A 20,078-nucleotide genomic window follows, 5' to 3' on the forward strand; every position below is an offset into this window, starting at 1 on the left:
CAAGGGATTACTATTACAGTCAGGTAAAGAGTATATTTCCCTTTATACAATGTCTTCTGTTCCCTCATTCTCTGCCAGTCCCTCCTCCCAACTCCACCCAGGAGTTATATAGTTCACTTTCATCAATGTTCAGTGAGCTCCACTGCTGTACTTTTCAACCTTTTTCCCTCAAGTTCTGTACCCTTCCCCAAACCTCCCAAAGACATGCATGTGAATACAGTACACATAAAGAAAAAAAGACAGAATCATGAAAAAATAAGAGAGATCTCTTGTTTCCATATCTTAGAGTTCATTTAAATATGTATATTATTTTATGTAAATATAAAGAAGCACATAGACATTGCTTCTTTGTGTTTCTATCCTAAGAGCATCCTCTTTCCATCTCACTGTGTGTGGATATCTAGGTAAAGTTTTAATTTGGGAAGGTTGGAGTGAATTTCATTTAGAATGTAATGAATTAGACTATACATCAGTAAGAGATTAACTGTGTTTGCATATGAAAAATGTTCAAAATTAAATATATTGATTTTGTTCCCTTTGAGCAAAGGAAATAAAGTACACATATCTTTATTATCATGTCCTGCTTGACATATGCAGTATAATATTATTGAATGATTATTGCACACCAAAACTGATCCCATTATGGTCTATTTATCTAAGATTATATATTTTGGCTAAAAAAAATCAGTGTATATAAAAGGTTAATTCATAGGGTGATTCAATCTTACTGTTTATATTTTCAGTGCTGTTGAAATTGCTGGAGAAAAAATTCTAAAGAAATGCCAACATCAATTTATATGTTTCACATCCAAACTAGACAACCACAAAGGATTTTTATTATAGTAAAATTTATATATTTTCTGATCAGTTAGGTCTTTTATTCAACTTAACACTATTTCAAAAGTTCTGTATTTTTTCAAATTTCTGACCTCACTACTTTCTTGGATATAAGCAATCCTTTCTTAATTATAAAAGCAGAGTAAACATGAAAATTTCTTCCCTGTCCAATCACTGAACCTAGTACTCACCTTAACTCTCTTCTCTCTGTTGCTTTCTAATTCCATGAAGAATTTGGCCTTATATGTCTCTTCATGCATTCATTTATTTCACATTATTTACTGGTACATTATCTAGGACTAAAGATACTTTAGCAAATATAGCAGATGAGCTTCCTTTCGTCTTGGAGCCTCTGCTCTGCATGAAATGACTTATTCCTGTTACCTGAATTATTTTCCACTTCTGAAATAAGCCATGTTATCTCTCAACTCTGGGACCTTGAGTCTGTGTTTCTCCTGCAAGAATAGTTTTTTTTTTCCTATTCCCTTCTTGTCCTGGCTCATTTTCATCACCAGGTGTCAAACTGGATTTCATCACTTGCAGGAAACTTATGACACCACCCCAATTGCACATTCCTTAGACACTGTTCCTATTCTTCCTATACTTATCCTTAGTCTCCACCAGAAAATAACCTACCTGAGAACCACCACCATAGGTATCTAACTCAATGATGTTACCACGTAATTCAGAGTGATACCTGGAATATCATCAGTGTTTCTTGGATTTGTTAAATGAATGCAGAAAATGCTGACAGAGAACATTACTTCTACCTAAGTGCAACTTAGAAGCAAGCTTGCAAATGTTAGGCTGAATACTAATTAGATGATATTGTAAAAACAAAAAGTGGTAAAGGCATTTAAAATACAGGAGACTAACACAGCAACAACAAAAGCCATCCTGGAAAAAAATAACTTGGTTGTAGAGAAATAGAAATAAAGTCAATATGTATAATTCCTGTAAAAATGAGCAGTAATAGACCATTTCAAGCAAAAAAAAAAAACAACCCGGAGTAATAAATGTAGAATTTTAGGGGAAAATAACCAAGAAAATATTCACAGAATTGACTGGAGAAATACACATAGAAAAACTGAATCAGAATAAGACTGAATCAGTCATAAGACTCCAACAAGTTAGGTATGATTAGGTAAGTTCCATCTGTGATGCCAAATACAAATCAAAGATCACTTTTGCTATTTTTAAGCAGTCTTCTTTCTAAAGGCAAAGAAATATCAAATAGTCTTTTGTTAGGGTAGACCAGACCCACAAGGGAATTTTTGCTGTTGTTCCTGCTTTTGAACTGATGTCTGTGAACATTCAGATGCTAAGCTGCATGTGTGCATTGGTGTTTGCTAAGACAGGGCCAGCCAGAAGTTTAGGGTAGAACCTGTGCTTCATTCAATAAACACATAGACAGAGAATATGCAGAACGCCACTCGTTCTTTCCATTAAGCAATAAACACCTTCCCTGGCAGATCCTAAATAAACTCTGACAGAACCAATTTGCCTGATAATATTGAATTATTTGAAAAAGCCCCAGAGTGCTCCCCCCTGCAAAAGAAAAAAGAAAAGAAAAAAGAAAGGGAAAAAATGAACTTGAACCAAGTTATTGAATGGTTATAAGACATCAAGGGACTCCATTCTTCACACCTCCCCGCCCCCCTGCTCCCGAATGTCATATGACATTTTTAAGCATTTCGGTTTTTATTCTGAATTCCAAGCACTATCTATCTATCTATCTACACTGCCAAGATTTCTGCTTCAGCTCCTGCCTCTCAGTCACACCTCCCTCTCAGTGGAGGCGAGTGATACCAGGGAAGGATGAACCGTGATCTACTCATTGACTTCTCTTTATAGAACAAGGGAAAGATTCTGTGTGGCGGGTGGGGGGAAGGACAATTAAAGGCTTTAACAAAGGTTAGACATTCTCAAACCAAAGCTTGCGTCTCCTATGTTAATATGAAGAAGTATGATTAGGGATATAACCGAAAGATGAAATGGTCAAATGCTGGTTTACACAACAGATATAATCCCAAAATTCTACATGCACTTCCCATATTTGCCAAACACATCAATTTTAATTAGGTTTTAAAAAGTGACATGTATTAGCCTTTTGCCACAGTCCTGAATTATCTACTGACTTGTCACTTTATTTTTTTTCTTTCAGCTTTCTATATAAGCAGTGCACACATAGGAATCGTCTGTCTTATTCAATAACCATATTAAGAATATGTAATAGAGCTGGGCACTAGTGGCTTATGACTATAATCCTAGCTACTTGATATGTAGACTGAGGTATGAAGATTGCAGTTATAAGCCAGCCCAGAAAGGAAAGTTCATGAGACTCTTATATGCAACTAACCAGCAAAAAGCCAGAAATGAAGTTGAGAAGCTATGGGTCAAGTAGTAAACCACTAGCTTTAAACAAAAAAGCTCAAGAGCAATGCCTAGGCCCTGTCTTAAAGCCCCAGGACAAGCAGGTGCATGTGCACACACACACATATGCACACACACAAATGTAAGAGATAGTTAGTCATCGGTGATACTTATCAACTCTTTACTGAGTATATTTTTGTTATTGCCTGAAACTCTACAGTTATCTTTTTATGATGCAGACTGCTTTTCAAGATGGTGAATTCTGTAAATATTGCAGAACAACTACTTCCTTCAAATCATTGTTTTAGTCTTTTTTTATTTTTATTTTTTGTTGGTCATGGGGCTTGAACTCTGGGCCTGGGTGCTGTCCCTCAGCTTTTAGCTCAAGGCTAGCGCTCTACCACTCAAGCCACAGCACCACTTCTAGTTTTCTGGTGGTTTATTGTAGATAAGAATCTCTGTCTGAGACAAGCAGAAAAGGTCAGATAAGATGAAGTTAAGTGAAATGAACCCCAAGATTAAGGACACAAATGTTTTCTTCTTTCTTACTATTGCTTCTAATGTATTTATAAGGTACCACATGATTTTTTTTGTTGCTTTGTATGTTCCTCTCCCACAGTATAACTGTATTTGATGTATTTGATGTTGGTATAATTTAATGTCTTTGATGTTGGTATAATTTGGGTAGGTGAAGGAAAAAAAAACAAATTGTTTAAACAGGGATACAGGTTGACCCATTGCAACAATGAGGTATACAAGACACTATGTCAAAAAACGCACTTTACAATTTAGGCGGAGTGGGGTGGGGGTGGAGGGTAGTGTAGTTGTGGAGATGGGAGGGAAGGGATGGTAGGGGAAAAACAAAGGAGGAGGCAACAATGCTTGATAAGAAATGCACTCATTACCTTGCTCATGCAACTGTAATCCCTCCTCTGTACAGTATTCTCACACACACACACACACACAAAAAAAAAAAAAACATTAAAAAAAAATCTCACGGACTTCCTGCCCAGGCTGGCTTTGAACTGCGATCCTAAGATCTCAGCTTCCTGAATAGCTACGATTACAAGCATAAGGTTTTAGCAATTTTTGATAGTACTAAATCTTTAAAATACTTAATTGTTTGTATCCTGTTAGGGACTACCTCAGCTAATCATATCACAAATACATGTTTTGATTCTCAGTTTTGTCATTTTAGCTAGTAGAACTCGGATGTTTTAAATCAGTACTCTGTACCTAAGTCAGGCCTACATCTTTAGTCAATAATCTATTTGGAACTCAGGGAATGTGTTCATATCAAAAGTTCCATGAATTCTGTTTTAACCTCAGACCCACTTCAAGTGCTAAATCTTTGGCTAATCCTTTGTATGTTCCCCTCAAGAGTGTATCTTGCTCTTCTCATTCACTCAACACCACTGCCACCATAACCCCATCTATCTATTTTGATATTATGTCATAATGCTTAAGAATCCATAGTAAGGGCTCACTGAGGATAGAGAATTCTATTTATCAAGCGTATACTCTGTGCTATTTACTATAGCATATAGATACACTTATTCCTTTACCACAGCTAAGGAAACTGAAGTGGAAATCTCACCAGTTGGTTGCTGGATGTATCAAAAGTGGCACTGGTTGTGCTGAAGCTTGTTGTCTGCTCTGCAGTTGGCACACTGACACTCTGTGCAGACTGAGGGTAGAGAACTACAGAAGTTCTCCAAAAGCTGTCCCATGCCTCATAAAACTCCTAGGTCCAAATGAGAGCACCCCATTTCGTGCCCACCAACTTGATCGTTAGCGTGAGGATTTTTCAAAGACCTATGCCTTTCTGCCCCCTTGTCTAATCATTTGTTCATTCTTTCATAAAACACATATTATGAGGCAAATAGGTGACTGTCCCTTCCCAGGGTGTAAAATGGAGTAAAATCTCTCACATTCTGGAGACATGACATAGTCCCAGCTCAGCTGCTTGGAGGATCCCTTGAGCCCAAGGTTCCAAAAATCAGCTTAGGCAACAAAGTGAGATCTTTTTTTTTTGTCTGAAAGAAAAATGAAAGACAAAAAAAAAAAGATGACTTCTAGTGTATGTTCTATGGTAGAGAAATTGAAAAGTAGAGCAAGAGAAGGGGGTGAGGGATTGGATCTGAAAAAAATACACTGTGTGGGGTGGGGGCAGGGAGGGTTGGGGAGAATCAGGCTCTGGCTCCTAGAGAAATTGAGATTTGAGCAATGCTCTGAATGATAAGTATTTCAGCCAGCAGGAACCAAGCAAAGTCCCTACAGCAGGAGCATGCCTAGAGTGTTCTGGAAATTTCAAGGCTGAAATTCTGTCTAGAATAGAATGAAGAAAAAAAGATTAGCTAGTAAGAGGAGGAAGAGGACAGGACATTGGTTTTGGAACACTTAGGTCCTTCGATGTAGACCGGATTGTTGCATTAACAAAGTGTCCACAAGGAAGTCTCAGTATATCTTGATTTGATCATACTGCTCTATGGTGGTAGGGAAAATTTGCCTTGTAGAGTACTCCTCCAAAACTCAGTAGCATTGTCTGCTTTAAAATACTGCTTCTGCCAGGTTCATGTTCATTGAAACCCCCTCAGGAATTATTGTTTCTAAACTGTTTCTACATAACACTATGGAAAGCTCCATCATTAAATTTACCTTGACCACATTGATAGATACTGCCAATATAATATTAATAGAATTTGCTCAACAGATATTAAATTAATGAAGGAATATATGAGTAAGTCAATGATGAATGAGGAAAGATTGGATATTATACCAGAGATGGATACTTGCACCTGTAAATAAACTTGTGTTCTGAATGATATAACCTATACATTTACTTTGAATTGCATATGGTTTGCTAGATAATGAGTACATTTCTTATCCAGCATTTTTGCCCCTTCCTTGTTTTCCCCCTATGATCATGTGTTTTTTTTTGTTTTTTTTTTTGTTTTTTTATTTTATTTTATTTTATTTTATTTGAGAACATACTGTACAGAGGGGTTACAATTACATGGGCAGGATAATGCATACATTTCTTACCAAGCATTGCAGCCTCCTCCTTTGTTTACCCTTCACCTCCCTTCCCAGCCTCCACCCCCACCCAATCATACCCCCCTCCCCCCCCCACACCGACATTGTAAAGCTTGCTTTGACATGACATTTTGTAATTCTCCTTGTTGCAACGGGTCCACCTGAATCCTTAAACGACTTGTTTGTCCCCATCTCCTCCACATGTTATACCGACATCAAATAAAGTGAAAGCGGGGGTTACACTGTGGGGGAGGGACATACAAAGCAACAAAGAAATAATCTTATAAATGCGTTAGAAACACATGCATGAAAGAAATGAAAACATTAAAATACATATTTAAGGGTTCGTTTTCCTAACATCACATTATCTGACCTTTTCCGCTTGACTCATACCTATACTAGATATTGCAAATAAGGGAAACCATGGGACCTATGTTTCTTTGGGCCTGGCTTACTTCACTTAATATAATTTTTTCCAAGCCTTTCCATTTCCTAACAAATGGGGCAATGTCATTCTTTCTGATGGAGGCATAGAATTCCATTGTGTATATATACCACATTTTCTTGATCCATTCATCTACTGAGGGGCTTCTGGGTTGGTTCCATATCTTAGCTATGGTAAATAATGCTGCAATAAACATAGTTGTGCTGGTAGCTTTAGTGTGGTCTTGTTTGTATACATTTGGGTAAATGCCCAAAAGTGGGATTGCTGGATCATAGGGGAGATCTATGTGAAGTCTTTTGAGGAACCTCCATACTGCTTTCCAAAGTGGTTGAACAAGTTTACATTCCCACCATCAATGAAGTAAGGTTCCTTTCTGTCCACATCCCCTCCAGCATCTGTTGTTGTTAGAGTTCTTGATTTTTGCTGTTCTAACTGGAGTGAGGTGATATCTCAATGTTGTTTTGATTTGCATTTCTTTTATGGCTAGGGATGTTGAACATTTCTTCATGTGTCTATTGGCCATCCTTCTTTCTTCTTCAGAGAAGCTTCTCTTTAAGTCTTTCGCCCACTTATTTATTGGGCAGTTGTTTCTTTGAGGATTTGTTGTTGGGTGGTTTAATTTTTTCAGTTCCAAGTATATTTTAGATATGAGACCCTTGTCCGTTGTATGGCTAGTAAAGATCTTCTCCCAATCGGTGGGCTTTCTATTGATCTTGCTAGCTATGTCATTTGCCCTGCAGAACCTCTGCAACCTTATGCAATCCCATTTGTCCAACCTTTCTTTGATTTGTTGTGCTTCCCGGTCTCTATTCAGAAAATTTCGGCCTGAGCCAAGGAGACCTAGGGTTTCTCCTATTCCATCCTGTAATGTTTTCAGAGTGTCTGCTTTGAGTTCAAGGTCTTTGATCCATTTGGAGTTGATTCTGGTGCAGGGTGATATATAAGGATCTAGCTTTAGTTTTCTACATGTAGTTAACCAATTTTGCCAGCACCATTTACTGAAGAGGCTGTCTTTCTTCCATTCTATTGTTTTAGCTTCCTTATCGAAGATTAGATGGCTATAGGTCTGTAGGTTCATTTCTGGGTTTTCAATTCTATTCCATTGGTCCTGAGGTCTGTTCTTATGCCAATACCAAGCTGTTTTGATTACTATGGCTTTATAGTAGAGTTTGAAATTTGGTATTGATATTCCTCCAGCAGTGTTCTTTCCGTTGAGAAGTGTTTTTGCTATTCGGGGTCTTTTATTGTTCCATATGAATTTTTGGATTGCCTCTTCTATTTCCTTGAAGAATGAGGGTGGAATTTTGATAGGTATTGCGTTGAATTTGTAGATAGCCTTGGGAAGTATTGCCATTTTCACGATGTTAATCTTGCCAATATAGGAGCATGGGAGGTTTTGCCATTTTTTAAGTTCTGTGTTGATTTCCTTTTTCAAGATTTTAAAGTTTTCATCATAGAGGTCCTTCACTTCTTTAGTTAAGTTAATTCCTAGGTATTTTATTTTTTGTGGGGCTATTACAAATGGAGTTGCTTTCCTAATTTCAGCCACACTTTTCTCATTGTTGGCATACAGAAAAGCCATTGATTTTGGGGGGTTAATTTTATAACCTGCTACTTTGCCAAAGTTTTGAATCAGCTTGAGTAATTTGGGAGTGGAGTCTATGGGATTCTTTAAATACAAGATCATGTCATCTGCAAAGAGGGAGAGTTTTATTTCTTCTTTCCCTATTTGGATCCCCTTTATGTCTGCATCTTGTCTTATTGCTGTAGCTAGGCATTCTAATACTAGATTGAAGAGAAGTGGAGAGAGTGGGCATCCTTGTCTTGTTCCTGAGTTAAGAGGAAATGGCTTTAGTTTTTCACCATTGAGTATAATGCTGGCTGTAGGTTTGTCATATACAGCCTTTATTGTATTGAGGAATGTTCCATGGATTCCTAATTTTTCCAAAACCTTCATCATAAAGGGGTGTTGGATCTTGTTGAATGCTTTTTCTGCGTCTATTGAGATAACCATGTGGTTCTTGTTCTTGCTCCTGTTGATGTGATGAATAATATTAATTGATTTGCGTATATTGAACCAGCTTTGCATCCCTGAAATGAATCCTGTTTGATCGTGGTATATGATTTTTTGGATGAATTGTTGAAGTCGATTGGCCAAAATTTTGTTGAGAAGTTTTGCATCAATGTTCATCAAAGAAATGGGTCTATAGTTCTCTTTCTTTGATGAGTCCCTGCCTGGTTTTGGGATGAGGGTTATGATGGCTTCATAGAATGTGTTCGGTAGTGAGCTTTCTCTTTCAATTTCATTGAAGAGTTGGAGGAGAATTGGTGTGAGCTCTGCTTTGAAGGCCTTGTAAAATTCCGCTGTAAAAACATCTGGTCCTGGACTTTTCTTAGCTGGGAGGTCTCTTATTGCTGTTTGTATTTCAATGCTTGATATGGGCCTGTTAAGATAGTTTAACTCATCTTGGTTTAGTTTTGGCATGTCAATATTTGCTAGGAAGAGGTCCATTTCTGTCAAGTTGTCGAACTTATTAGCATAAAGTTTTGAGAAGTATTCCCTTATAATGTTCTGAATCTTGGTTGTTTCCGTGGTGATGTTTCCATTCTCATCTCTGAGTTTATTAATTTGGGTGTGTTCTCTTCTTTTTCTGATAAGATTTGCTAAGGGTCTGTCAATTTTGTTAAGTTTTTCAAAGAACCAACTCTTTGTTTTGTTGATTCTTTCTATAGTTTTTTTGGATTCTAATTCATTTAATTCTGATTTAATTTTGATTATTTCTTTCCGTCTACTGGATTGGGGTTTATCTTGCTGCTCTTTTTCAAGGAGGTTTAGATGTGTCATTAAATTGTTAGTTTCAGATCTCTCCAATTTGTTGATGTAGGAGCTCAGAGCTTTAAACTTGCCTCTGAGTACTGCCTTTGCTGTGTCCCAGAGGAGCTGGTAATTTGTGTGTTCATTTTTGTTGAATAGCATGAACATTTGAATTTCCTTTCTAATCTCTTCCACGACCCACTCTTGATTCAGCAGTGTGTTGTTTAGCCTCCATGTGATACCGGACTTTCTTTGGTGGCTTTTGGTGTTGAGTTCTAATTTTATTCCCTTGTGGTCAGAGAGAATGCAGGGTATAACTTCAATGTTTCTGAATTTAGACAAGTTTGCTTTGTGGCCTAGAATGTGGTCTATTTTAGAAAACGTTCCATGTGCTGCTGAGAAGAACGTGTATTCTGATGCTGCTGGGTGAAATGTTCGGTAAATGTCTGTTAAGTCTAGTTGATCTATGCAGCTGTTTAGATCTGCGGTTTCGCTGTTGAGTTTTTGCCGAGTTGATCTGTCTAGTGGGGAGAGTGGTGTGTTAAAATCCCCAACAATTAATGTCTTTGGATCTATATGGGATTTGAGGGAAAGTAGTGTTTCTTTGATAAATTTGGGTGCTCCATTTTTTGGCGAATAGATGTTTAGAATTGTAATATCCTCCTGAAGGAGAGATCCTTTAATTAGTATGTAGCGACCTTCTTTATCTCTTCTCACGATTTTTAATTTGAAGTCTATTTTATCTGATATTAGGATTGCAACTCCCGCCTGTTTATGAGGGCCATTTGCTTGGTAGATTTTGTTCCAGCCTTTAACATTGAAAATGTGTTTGTTTTTACGGGCAAGATGTGACTCCTGCAGGCAGCAGATAGAAGGGTCTTGTTTTTTAATCCAACTAGACAGTCTATGTCGCTTAATTGGAGAGTTCAGTCCGTTAACGTTAAGAGATAGGACTGAGAGGTATTTGGGAGTTCCTGCCATGTTATCTACCTTCTTGGGGGCTGCGAAAACTGGGTTCTTCCTATGGTTCTTGGATTCTCAGTTTGGGTGCAGTTTGTTGGCCTTTATTGTGGTCTTGTTGGTTTTCTATGTGTAGGACATCTTTAAGAATCTTTTGTAGGGCTGGTTTGGTGGAGATGTATTGTTTCAATTTTTCTTTGCTGTGGAAGGTTTTTATTTGGCCTTCAGTTATGAAGGAGAGTTTAGCTGGGTACAGTATTCTTGGTTGATAGTTGTTTGTTTTTAGGGCATGGCATACTTCATTCCAGGCTCTTCTTGCTTTGATTGTCTCTGCTGAGAAATCTGAGGTGATTCTAATTGGTTTCCCTTTATAGGTGATTACCCTTTTCTCCCTGACTGCTTTAAGGATCTTTTCCTTGTTCTGAGTTGATCCTGTGTGGATTATAATGTGACGGTGGGATGTCCTATTCTGGTCTGGTCTATTTGGGGTTCTAAAAGCTTCTTGTATCTGAATAGGCCTATCTTTTTGCATGTTTGGGAAGTTCTCTGCTAGGATCCTGTTAAACAAATTTCCTAGACCATTAACTTCTGTTTCTAGGTGCTCCTCTACACCCATTATCCTTAAGTTAGGCCTTCTGATGGTGTCTTCCAGGTGTTGGATAGATCTATCATATTTCTTGGACTTGTCTTGGATGGTTGTATGTTCATTCTCTATAATATCTAGGCTGTCTTCAATCCTTGAGATTCGATCTTCTGCATGGTCTAACCTGCTGTCAAGACTCTCTACTTTGTTTTTAATCTCTTTTCCTTCTAATTGTTCAGCTTTGATGGCTTCAAGTTCTTTGTTGAAGCTCTGTTTTAGGTCTTGTATGGATCTCTTTACTTCCTTAATTTGGTGTTCAGTGTTTGTCCTCAAATCACTTAGTTGATTGGATATGGTTTCTTTGGACTCCCATTCCTTCTGTTGGGTTCCATTCAGCATTCCCTTTGTGGTCTCCCTGACTTCCTTCAGCTCTTTGTTAATGGATTCTATGGATGCCTTTAGTGATCTTTGTGTGTTCTCTACCTGGTCTCTCAATTCCTGTGTTACTCTTTGTTTAGCTTCCTCACGTTCGTGGGATTCCTGCAGTTCTCTTTGAGTGTTCTCAGCCTGCTCACGCCATTCCTCCCTTTCTCTTTGAGTATTCCCAAGTTGTTCACGCAAATCCTGTATCAGTTTTTGAGTAGCTTCCTCATGCTTATGATATTCCTGTATAAACTTCTGGGATGCCTCCTCTCTCTCCCTATCACGCTCATAGAGAGTCCTTTGTAAGTTGTCAAACTTCTCATTTATCATGTTTGCCACCAGTGTTTGTAGAGCTATTTGGGAACTCTCCTCTGGATTGTTCATTTTCTGATCTGACCCCTGATTATCAAGATTGGGAATTGAGATACCCGAATTTGCCATTTTTCTTGTGTTTTTCCGGCTTACTCTGCCCATTTGAGATGAAGATAGTACCAGTTTTGTGCTAGAACACTATCTTAAGGCAACCATCAACCAAAGTTTGCATTTGTACAGTCAATAGTGTACAGATACAATCTAGTTCAACAGATACATCTATTCAACATCAAACAACTATATTTTAAAGGACTTCGAACCGTAGAAAAGAATTTGGAAAACCAGAAATTATTAGGATTAGGGAGAGATGTGGGTGAAAAATAGGAATAGATTGGTGTGGGGAGGCACAGGGAGAGTTAACTATGTCCTAATCACAATGCAGGAAATGGGTTGGGTAGGATGCAAGTAGAGAGAGAGAGAAAAAGAAGAGAGGGATAGGGGAATGAAAAGAGACCAGAAAAAAAATAGAAACGTAAAAATTAATGTTATTGTAGAGATTAAAAGACCATCTATTTAGAGAGGAATGTGATAGTTGTGAGAAAGGGAGGGACATAGAGGTGATGTGAAAAAGTTTAAGGATGGGAAAGGGAGAAGAAAAGATCAGAAGTTCAGTAGAGCTAGACAAAAAACAAAAAGATAATTATGAGAGAAAGAAAAAGAGAAAGAAGATAAGAAAAGAAAGGAAAATGCTCATTTACATATTCCTAAAATAAAAATTATAAGAGGAGAAAAAAAAAGTTACTGGAAGTCAATTATTTTTTCAGAAGAGGCAAAAATTAAAGATTAATAAAAGTTTTAAAAGAGAAAAAAATTTATATATATATAAGGTAACAAAAAACAAAAAACAAACAAAAAAAAGGAAAAGAAGAAGAAAAAAGGAAAAAAAAAGAAAAAAAAAGTCCTTTGATTTTTTTTTTGGGGGGTGGAGGGGTGGGAAGAATCCTGTATCTCCCTTTTGTCTGTAACCAGCCTTTTGTTGGAGTCTCTGGTCAGCTTGAGGTCCTGTGACTTGATTGGTTTCTTAAGTCCGGTTTGTTGGAAGAGGCAGAAAAATGCTCTGCTTTACCCAAGATTTTGAGATCCCCCTCCCAGGTTAGTTTTCTAGGAGGGTGATCTGCTTTGAGAATCACAAAAGAGGGGGATGCAGTGGTGAGGCTAGGTTCTGGGTAGAGTTGAGGCCTTTCAACAATCAGTAGGTTTTTCCTGGGGCTGTTTTGTGCAAAAAAAAAAAATCTCCCAGAGCCCAGCCTGGAGCCATTCTCAGGGATTCTGTTTTTCAATTGATTGTTGAGGCTGCTAGAGGGAGGGGCAGCCTCTGGCTCTGGTTACCCAGTGAGGGAAGCCACTCCAATGGCTGGCGCCTGAGCTGGTTGACTTTTCCCTGGATGGAGCCGAGTCTGGCAGGTCACTTTGCCGTTAAGTTCTTGTGACCTGCTAACTGACTCGTTTTATTCCAAAGCCTGGGTTGGAGCTGGCAGCTCCTCCAAGCTTTGTCGGTATCCAAGATGGAGATCACCGGTGCTGGGGGGAGGAGGGGTGGCCTTCCCTCCTCTGCTCCCTGAGAAGGAGTGAGGACGTCGGGCTTCTACTCACGCCGAGTCTTGGATCCTGGGTCATCTCTGGTCTGCAAGCTGCAGGATGAAGATGTCCGCTCTTTGTTGGTTCTTGCTGGTGTTGAGTAGAATCCGCTCGCCCGCTGCGTCTGGCTCCTTCGTCCCGGACTCTCTGTGTGAGCACTCAGGTATGGCCCCTGGCTGTGGTCTCCGCTGCTTGCGACCCTGCCGCAGCTGCTGCGGCGGCTGCTGGCGAGCACTCAGGTGTTTCTTTTTGCCTTGGCTTCCCTCTCTTGTCTAACTCTCTGTCCTGTGATGGCACACTTGGTGTGATTCTCTGGCTTAGGACTGTTCACTGGAACTCTAGAACTGCTTTCTATGCGAGAGCTTGTTCAGATTACAGCTTCTCCTCCGCCATCTTCCCGGAACTCTGATCATGTGTTTTTAATGGATGTATATTACTATCCAAGTGAGAGAAAATATTAGCTCTTCTTTTTCAAAGACATTCTCTGAAATTGCCTGGCTTAAACTTCAACAGTCAATAGTTGAAAAGAAGTACATAAACCTAATCTCAAAATAAAGTGTTACTTTTTGGTTGATATATTTATGCCTGTGGTATCCATAGTGATTTTGTTGTCTTGGTGCAATCTTCAACTTCAAATGTCAACTACGTACTTATTCTCTTTGTTGGACTTAATCTTCTTTATGGTGGCAATTTGTTTCCACAGCTCTCCTGTAACTAAGATTGCCTGTGGCATTTATTGCTGGCCTAGTAGATATAAATTAGAATTGCTGGGTTTGTGTTTAACCTTTTCTTTACAGAGTTTGGAATGACTTCTGGAGTGTTAAAATGCAATAGATTGATTCTAGGATGTGGCTATGCAACTTTTGCTAATGTACTTTTTAGTCTTCTCTATATGTATCCAATAAAGTAGTTTGTAAGACATGAGGTAGTTCAGAGGAAGAGCCACTGGGGTAACATATGTTTATGTTCTGGTCATCTTTTGCTTAGTGAATGAAAAAATAATTTAAATCCTACACAAGCAAATACATTCATGCTCCCATGAGATGGCAAAGCATCAATAAAGAATAATTACCCTCTTCAGAAGAAAATTAGATAACATTTATTTTAATTATCCTATCAGTTTAAATCCATTTCCAGTTATTTTTAACAATTAGTATAGTTAATTTAACAAATTTATTGCACTGCTAATATAGTTCCAAAAGTGGTACTTTATAATTTTTGTGTTATCATTTTTCCATTAATCATTTATGCTCTCTGAAGACCATATAAGTCTATACAATATTAATTCAACTAAAGTATAATGAAAAAGAGTTCATGTTTGTTGAAATGTTATTCATTATTAGGTATCAAATTTTTGTGACAACTTTAAAAGTTGATGAGATGTGCTGTAGACTGTGTCAACATTTAGAATGATTTGGTATTTTTCCATTCTTTATATTAAAAACGTTTAAAAATAATTGCTAAATGTTAAAAAAATAATGTTACCTATTTCTTCTTTAATTGGATGCATAGTTGGTTCTGTTGTATTGCTTTGCGTGTCTATGGATGTGTTCATGTGTGTTTGTGTGTGTGTGTGTGTGTGTGTGTGTATGTGTGCACACACCAGTTTTTGAGCTTGAATTCAAGGTTTTTTCACCCATGGCTCGTGCTCTACCCCTTGAGCCACACATCCAACTCTGCTTTTTGCTGGTTACGTCTCACAGTCTTTTCTAGCTGAGGAGACTTAAACCATGATCCTCAGATCTTAGCCTCCTGATTATAGCCATGAGCTCCCTGTGCCCAGCTGATTCTTGCTTTTGCCACCAGCCTTACCATCAGTTAATAACAATAAGTGCTTGAAACATGGCAAGGTGACCAGAGAAGAAAACATTAAAGACAAATATCTGGCTTCTTTTCCTTATCTTTCTCTGAAATTATGACATAAATATCCAATATATCCTCATGGCTCTTGTCTCAGAATTTTTGTGATTTCCTAACTATGGTATTTTTCATCTTGCAGTGTCAAGTGTCCAGGTCTGTGTTCAAGCGATTGAGAAATTTCTGCTAGCTATGCTAGAATAATAGCAACCATAGACTCAGCAAGAGCAGTACTGTGCCTGTGGTTTTTGGACTCCCCTAGGATCCCTTTGTATGTACTCTTACCCTGATCCCTGTTATAGTCATTCATCCATCATAAACCAATTGGTTGAAGAAGAGCAATAGCCAGGTGCATGATCTTGAAATAAAATGAAACTAAAATTCACACAGGTTTGGCCAAAAAAAAGAAAAAAATTGTCTCATTAGCAAACAACAAGCCTTCAAATACTGGAAAAACAAAATAGACTGAAATAGAATCATTAATGTCATCTATTACTATTATAAAATATTTAGTGATCCATTACTTTGCATAAACTGTTGAAATGTGTCTCATTTCATTCATTGACCATTTTCTGTTCCTTTCCCACAGGCTTAGGCTTCAGTATTGCAGGAGGCGTGGGGAACCAGCACATTCCTGGCGACAATAGTATTTATGTAACGAAAATTATAGATGGTGGAGCTGCACAAAAGGATGGGAGGTTACAAGTAGGAGACAGACTTCTGATGGTGAGTTCTTCTCCAGTACACACGCAACTCTCTGTGTATATGTGTGTGGATAAAGTTCTTATTTTCTACTATGTGGCCATCTTAATCAGCCCCCACTGCTACCACAAAATACCATATACTAGGTAGCTTACACAACTAAAGTTCATTTTTTCACCATTCTAGGCAAAGGTTGCAATCTATTATATTTAGAATGATGAGTCTCCTGGTTTAAGAAAGACCATCTTCTGGCCTTTCCAGTGTACTTGTGTTGACAGAGCAGGATCTCTCTCTTTCTGTTCCTGTAAGTCCAGTGGTCCCATAGGAGTAGAGTGTCACCTGTAACATTTAACTTCCAATGTCTCCTAAAGAGCCTATTGCAAATATCATCACACTGGGGATGAGGGGGGGCTGATATGGCATTCAAAGGGGCACATCCATCCATAGCAGTCGCCATATGTGGAAATAGGAAGAGACAAAAGATTTCAAGGGAGGGGATCTCAAAAAAAAATGTCTGGATTTGTTGATACTTTCAAATGGAAATCTATACTATCACCAGTTTTCCTAGATGCACATCGCATGGAAATGAGAGATTATCCTTCTAATCAAAACCATCTCCTGTCAGTGAGACCAACTACTATTTCTAGACTGCTTTGGTTTAACATGGCAAAAGGAACATTCTAGGATTTATTGATTATGTGTATCCATGGTCTTTTGTTCAGTCTACAAAGACACAGACTTCCTAAATTCTGTCACGTGTGCAAAGAGATCCCTTTTTTCTACTCTTTCCTCAGACAGGGTCAAAGCTGTTCACTGGCTCACATGGACTTCAGGGGCTTGGGCAGTGGCTGATATGAACACCCAGGCCCTCTGACTAAGTCATGGATAAACTAAAGTAAAATTAAAGCAATCGAAAATATGAAAATATTTTGAAACTACATTGATAAAATTACTTTATTTCCATGATCTATGATATGCTGAATTTACAGAGTAATAATCATATGTAGAAAATTCACAACAGATAGATCAATAAACAGAGCTATATCTGTGTCATTAAGGGATAATTATGCCATTGGAAGAAGTATTTGGGAGGATTGAGCTATACAGAAAAGCAATTTCTGGAATATTTTCAAGTTTCAGAAGTTGAACCCCAGAGGTTTATATTTATTATGTCTAGCTATGATATTTCTCTAAATTCTAGAAAGCTTGTCTGTAATACTAGTAGTCTAATTTCATAATTATTAACGATCTTGGTATTATCTAAAGACTTATAATCTTGATAACTAAAATGTATTTAGTATTTACTCTGTCCCACATACAGTTTGAAATGTTTTTTGTAATATAACATATATTTCCTACAATAGCGTATTTCATACAAGAAAAATGAAATAGAGACTTGCTAACTTGCTCATGGTTGCTGGGTTAATAAATAGAAAGAATTGGATTTCCAATCAAGGCTATTGGCTTCCATCCATTCTTGATTTTTTTTTTTAAATGCCAGTACTGGGGCTTGAACTCGAATGGGTGCTGGCCCTTGGTGGTTTTGCTCATGGCTAGCTCTCTACCACTTGAGCCACAACTCCATTTCTGGCTTTTTAGTGGTTGATTGGAAACAAGAATCTCAGGGACTTTTCTGCCTTGGTTATCTTTGAACCTCAATCTCCAGATTGCAACACCTCAGTAGATAGGATTACAGACATAAGCCACTGACACTTGGCTTGCTTGTTTTCTTGAATTAACCAGTTCTTTCTTTTGTTCACTATTCAGTTACTTATTAATTACATTAACTAGTATGCAAATATCTACCAGTTATATCTCAGATGATAGTGATTATTCAGAAAGAAATTCTGCCATGAAACAATTCTGGTAAAAAAAAAATAGCAATAATGACCAGTTAACATGGAAAAATAAAGTTGAAACCTAGATTTCTTTATCACTTGAAGTCATTGCCATTTCTTATAATGGGGAAATTCTGAAATTTTGATTTGTTCTCTTGATGTAAAATTCAGTTCTTATGGTATTATATGAAAAATTGCTATTGGGGTGGGAGACCTGAATAACTTCTTTCAAAAATATAAACTTTGTTGCCTGAAATGTTGAGTGAGGAATGAAATAACTGTGGTAACCATCTACATTGTGCCACATTGAAAAATGAGGAAGAAAATTTTATTTTCAAGTAATAATTGCATTGTATAGCAATTAGTGTCACCTTGCACACATTCTTCTGTAAGTGTTTGGTTGTAGACAACAGATCTGGCTTTTTTTTTCAGCCGCTGCTATTATTAAATCATGCTAAATGTTTGTGCTGATTTCTTGAAGTTGTTTAAATTGTTGTTTTATTTTCAAATTCTTTATTTAAAAAAAAAACTCCATACAAATAGTTCTTCCAAAGGATTTTTCAGGCACCATGCTACTTTTCCATTATAATTTGCTTCATATTCGTTCTAGATGTAATTATTTCAAAAATAGATGTGACATAACTCTTAACTGTTGTGAGTTTTAAGGCATAGGTTTTTTTAAGAACCTTTCAAAATAATAGTTCTCTTCTTGCTTATATAAGAAAAACATAATTAGTATTTCCAAGGCAACTAGCAAGCTGAATCTGGAAATGAAAGAAAATATTCACTTTGTGATATTCTGAAAGAAAAATGTTCTTGACAGTGAATAAAACTACAGACAGAAATCAGCGAAGCTACCCAAATGGACCAATTATCTTGCTTCAACCCAAAAATATTTGTTTGTGCTCCCTGGCCAGTTTTAACACACCCTTTTCTCTTTACTACCCTATATTCATAACTTCTCTTTCTTCCTCCTCCAAAGGAAGTACCAAAATGATTTAGTCTGTGATTTACCAGCTGTACTACATTGGGAATATTCTTCCCTAAATATGCTATTCTTTCTCAAGCAATTTGCAACACTTCCTTCTCTCACTTCTTAGAAAAAAAATTTCCCCAGGATATCATTCACCCTGAGTTCTATAAGTACACTGGACTAAAAAGAGACTGCATTAATTTCCTTAGGTTTTTGTGCCTGGTACCCATAATTCAGGAAGTCTCCTAACATTTCCCCTGCAGGAAGCTTTTTTGGAGCTTTAGGAAGACACTTTTAGTTTCTCAAATAAAATACCAATCATGTGAGGTATTACCTGATATTAGGTATGTTTTTTTTTCAAAGAATTTTCATTTATCTGTATTTGTTTTTCTTATGGTGCTGGAGATCAAACCCAAAGCCTCATACATGTGAGGCAAGCACTTTACTATTGAGCTACATTCCCAGCCTTTAAGAACTCCTTATATCTTAAAATTGAAAAGTTTCTGTCTTACATGTTATCTTATTTCAATCTGGGTTTTTAGACCAATTTCTAGAAGTCTCAAGTTAGGTTCAGCCACTCATCCCCCACTCCTCCCATATGCCAAATAAAGGGATATGGCAGTCCTGTGATACATAAAGAGAGCACTTCAGTATTTCAAGGGTACCGACATTGACTTCAGATTAAATACAGAGAATTGGAGAAAAGGAATGAGAAAGGTATAGAGATCGAATAACCTCAAGTTCAAAGGTATGGCCTGGTTGACTACAGCTCAATCTTTGTACTAAGGAAGAATTCTGGAGAAGGTATAATCATTTTATTACTAGAACAGAACTGGAATAAAGTGGTCTGTTTTTGACTGCTTGTTGCAAGATAAGAAGAAGGAATTGCCTGTTTTGAGAGAGTTTGCCTCCATTCAAGATGCTTCTCACTCAGTCTTCTCTTTTCTTCTACAAAGAGATAATTGTAAAGAGACTGCAAAAGAGAATACCTCAGGTGAGAAAGCACACCGATACAAAGTTAAGAACTTTTAGTTAATTTGTAAGACCCAGCAAAACCATCAGTTAAATTGCCACTTACATTTATATGGTGCATCAGAATCCTGCCAAAAAGCCACCTTGTGAAGTCCCTTGCTTCTGACAGGACTCCTCTAACAATAGAGAACTTAATACATCCCCCAAATGTTAACATATGTTAACAAAAAAATGTTAACCATATGACTAGCAGGGCTATTTTTCCCTTAAAATGATGTTAGAGAGCCAAGTGCTTATGGCTTATAACTATAATC

The 20,078-nt window shown here is 37.5% G+C and overlaps 1 protein-coding gene across 29 annotated transcripts in view; it reads left to right on the top strand.

Moving 5' to 3' along the window:
* The window catches only part of Dlg2 (discs large MAGUK scaffold protein 2), a 2,075,786-nt gene that overhangs the window by 1,539,727 nt on the left and 515,981 nt on the right, over positions 1–20,078 (top strand). For all 29 annotated transcript variants that reach the window (XM_070034861.1, XM_070034862.1, XM_070034867.1 and 26 more), the window contains one exon: positions 15,869–16,005. In XM_070034861.1, coding sequence (XP_069890962.1) covers positions 15,869–16,005 — 137 coding nt within the window. The remainder of the gene's footprint in view (positions 1–15,868; positions 16,006–20,078) is intronic.

The sequence above is a fragment of the Dipodomys merriami genome, unplaced genomic scaffold (genome assembly GCF_024711535.1).
Source record: "Dipodomys merriami isolate MVZ:Mamm:240054 unplaced genomic scaffold, mDipMer1.0.p SCAF_25, whole genome shotgun sequence".
NCBI lineage: Eukaryota > Metazoa > Chordata > Mammalia > Rodentia > Heteromyidae > Dipodomys > Dipodomys merriami.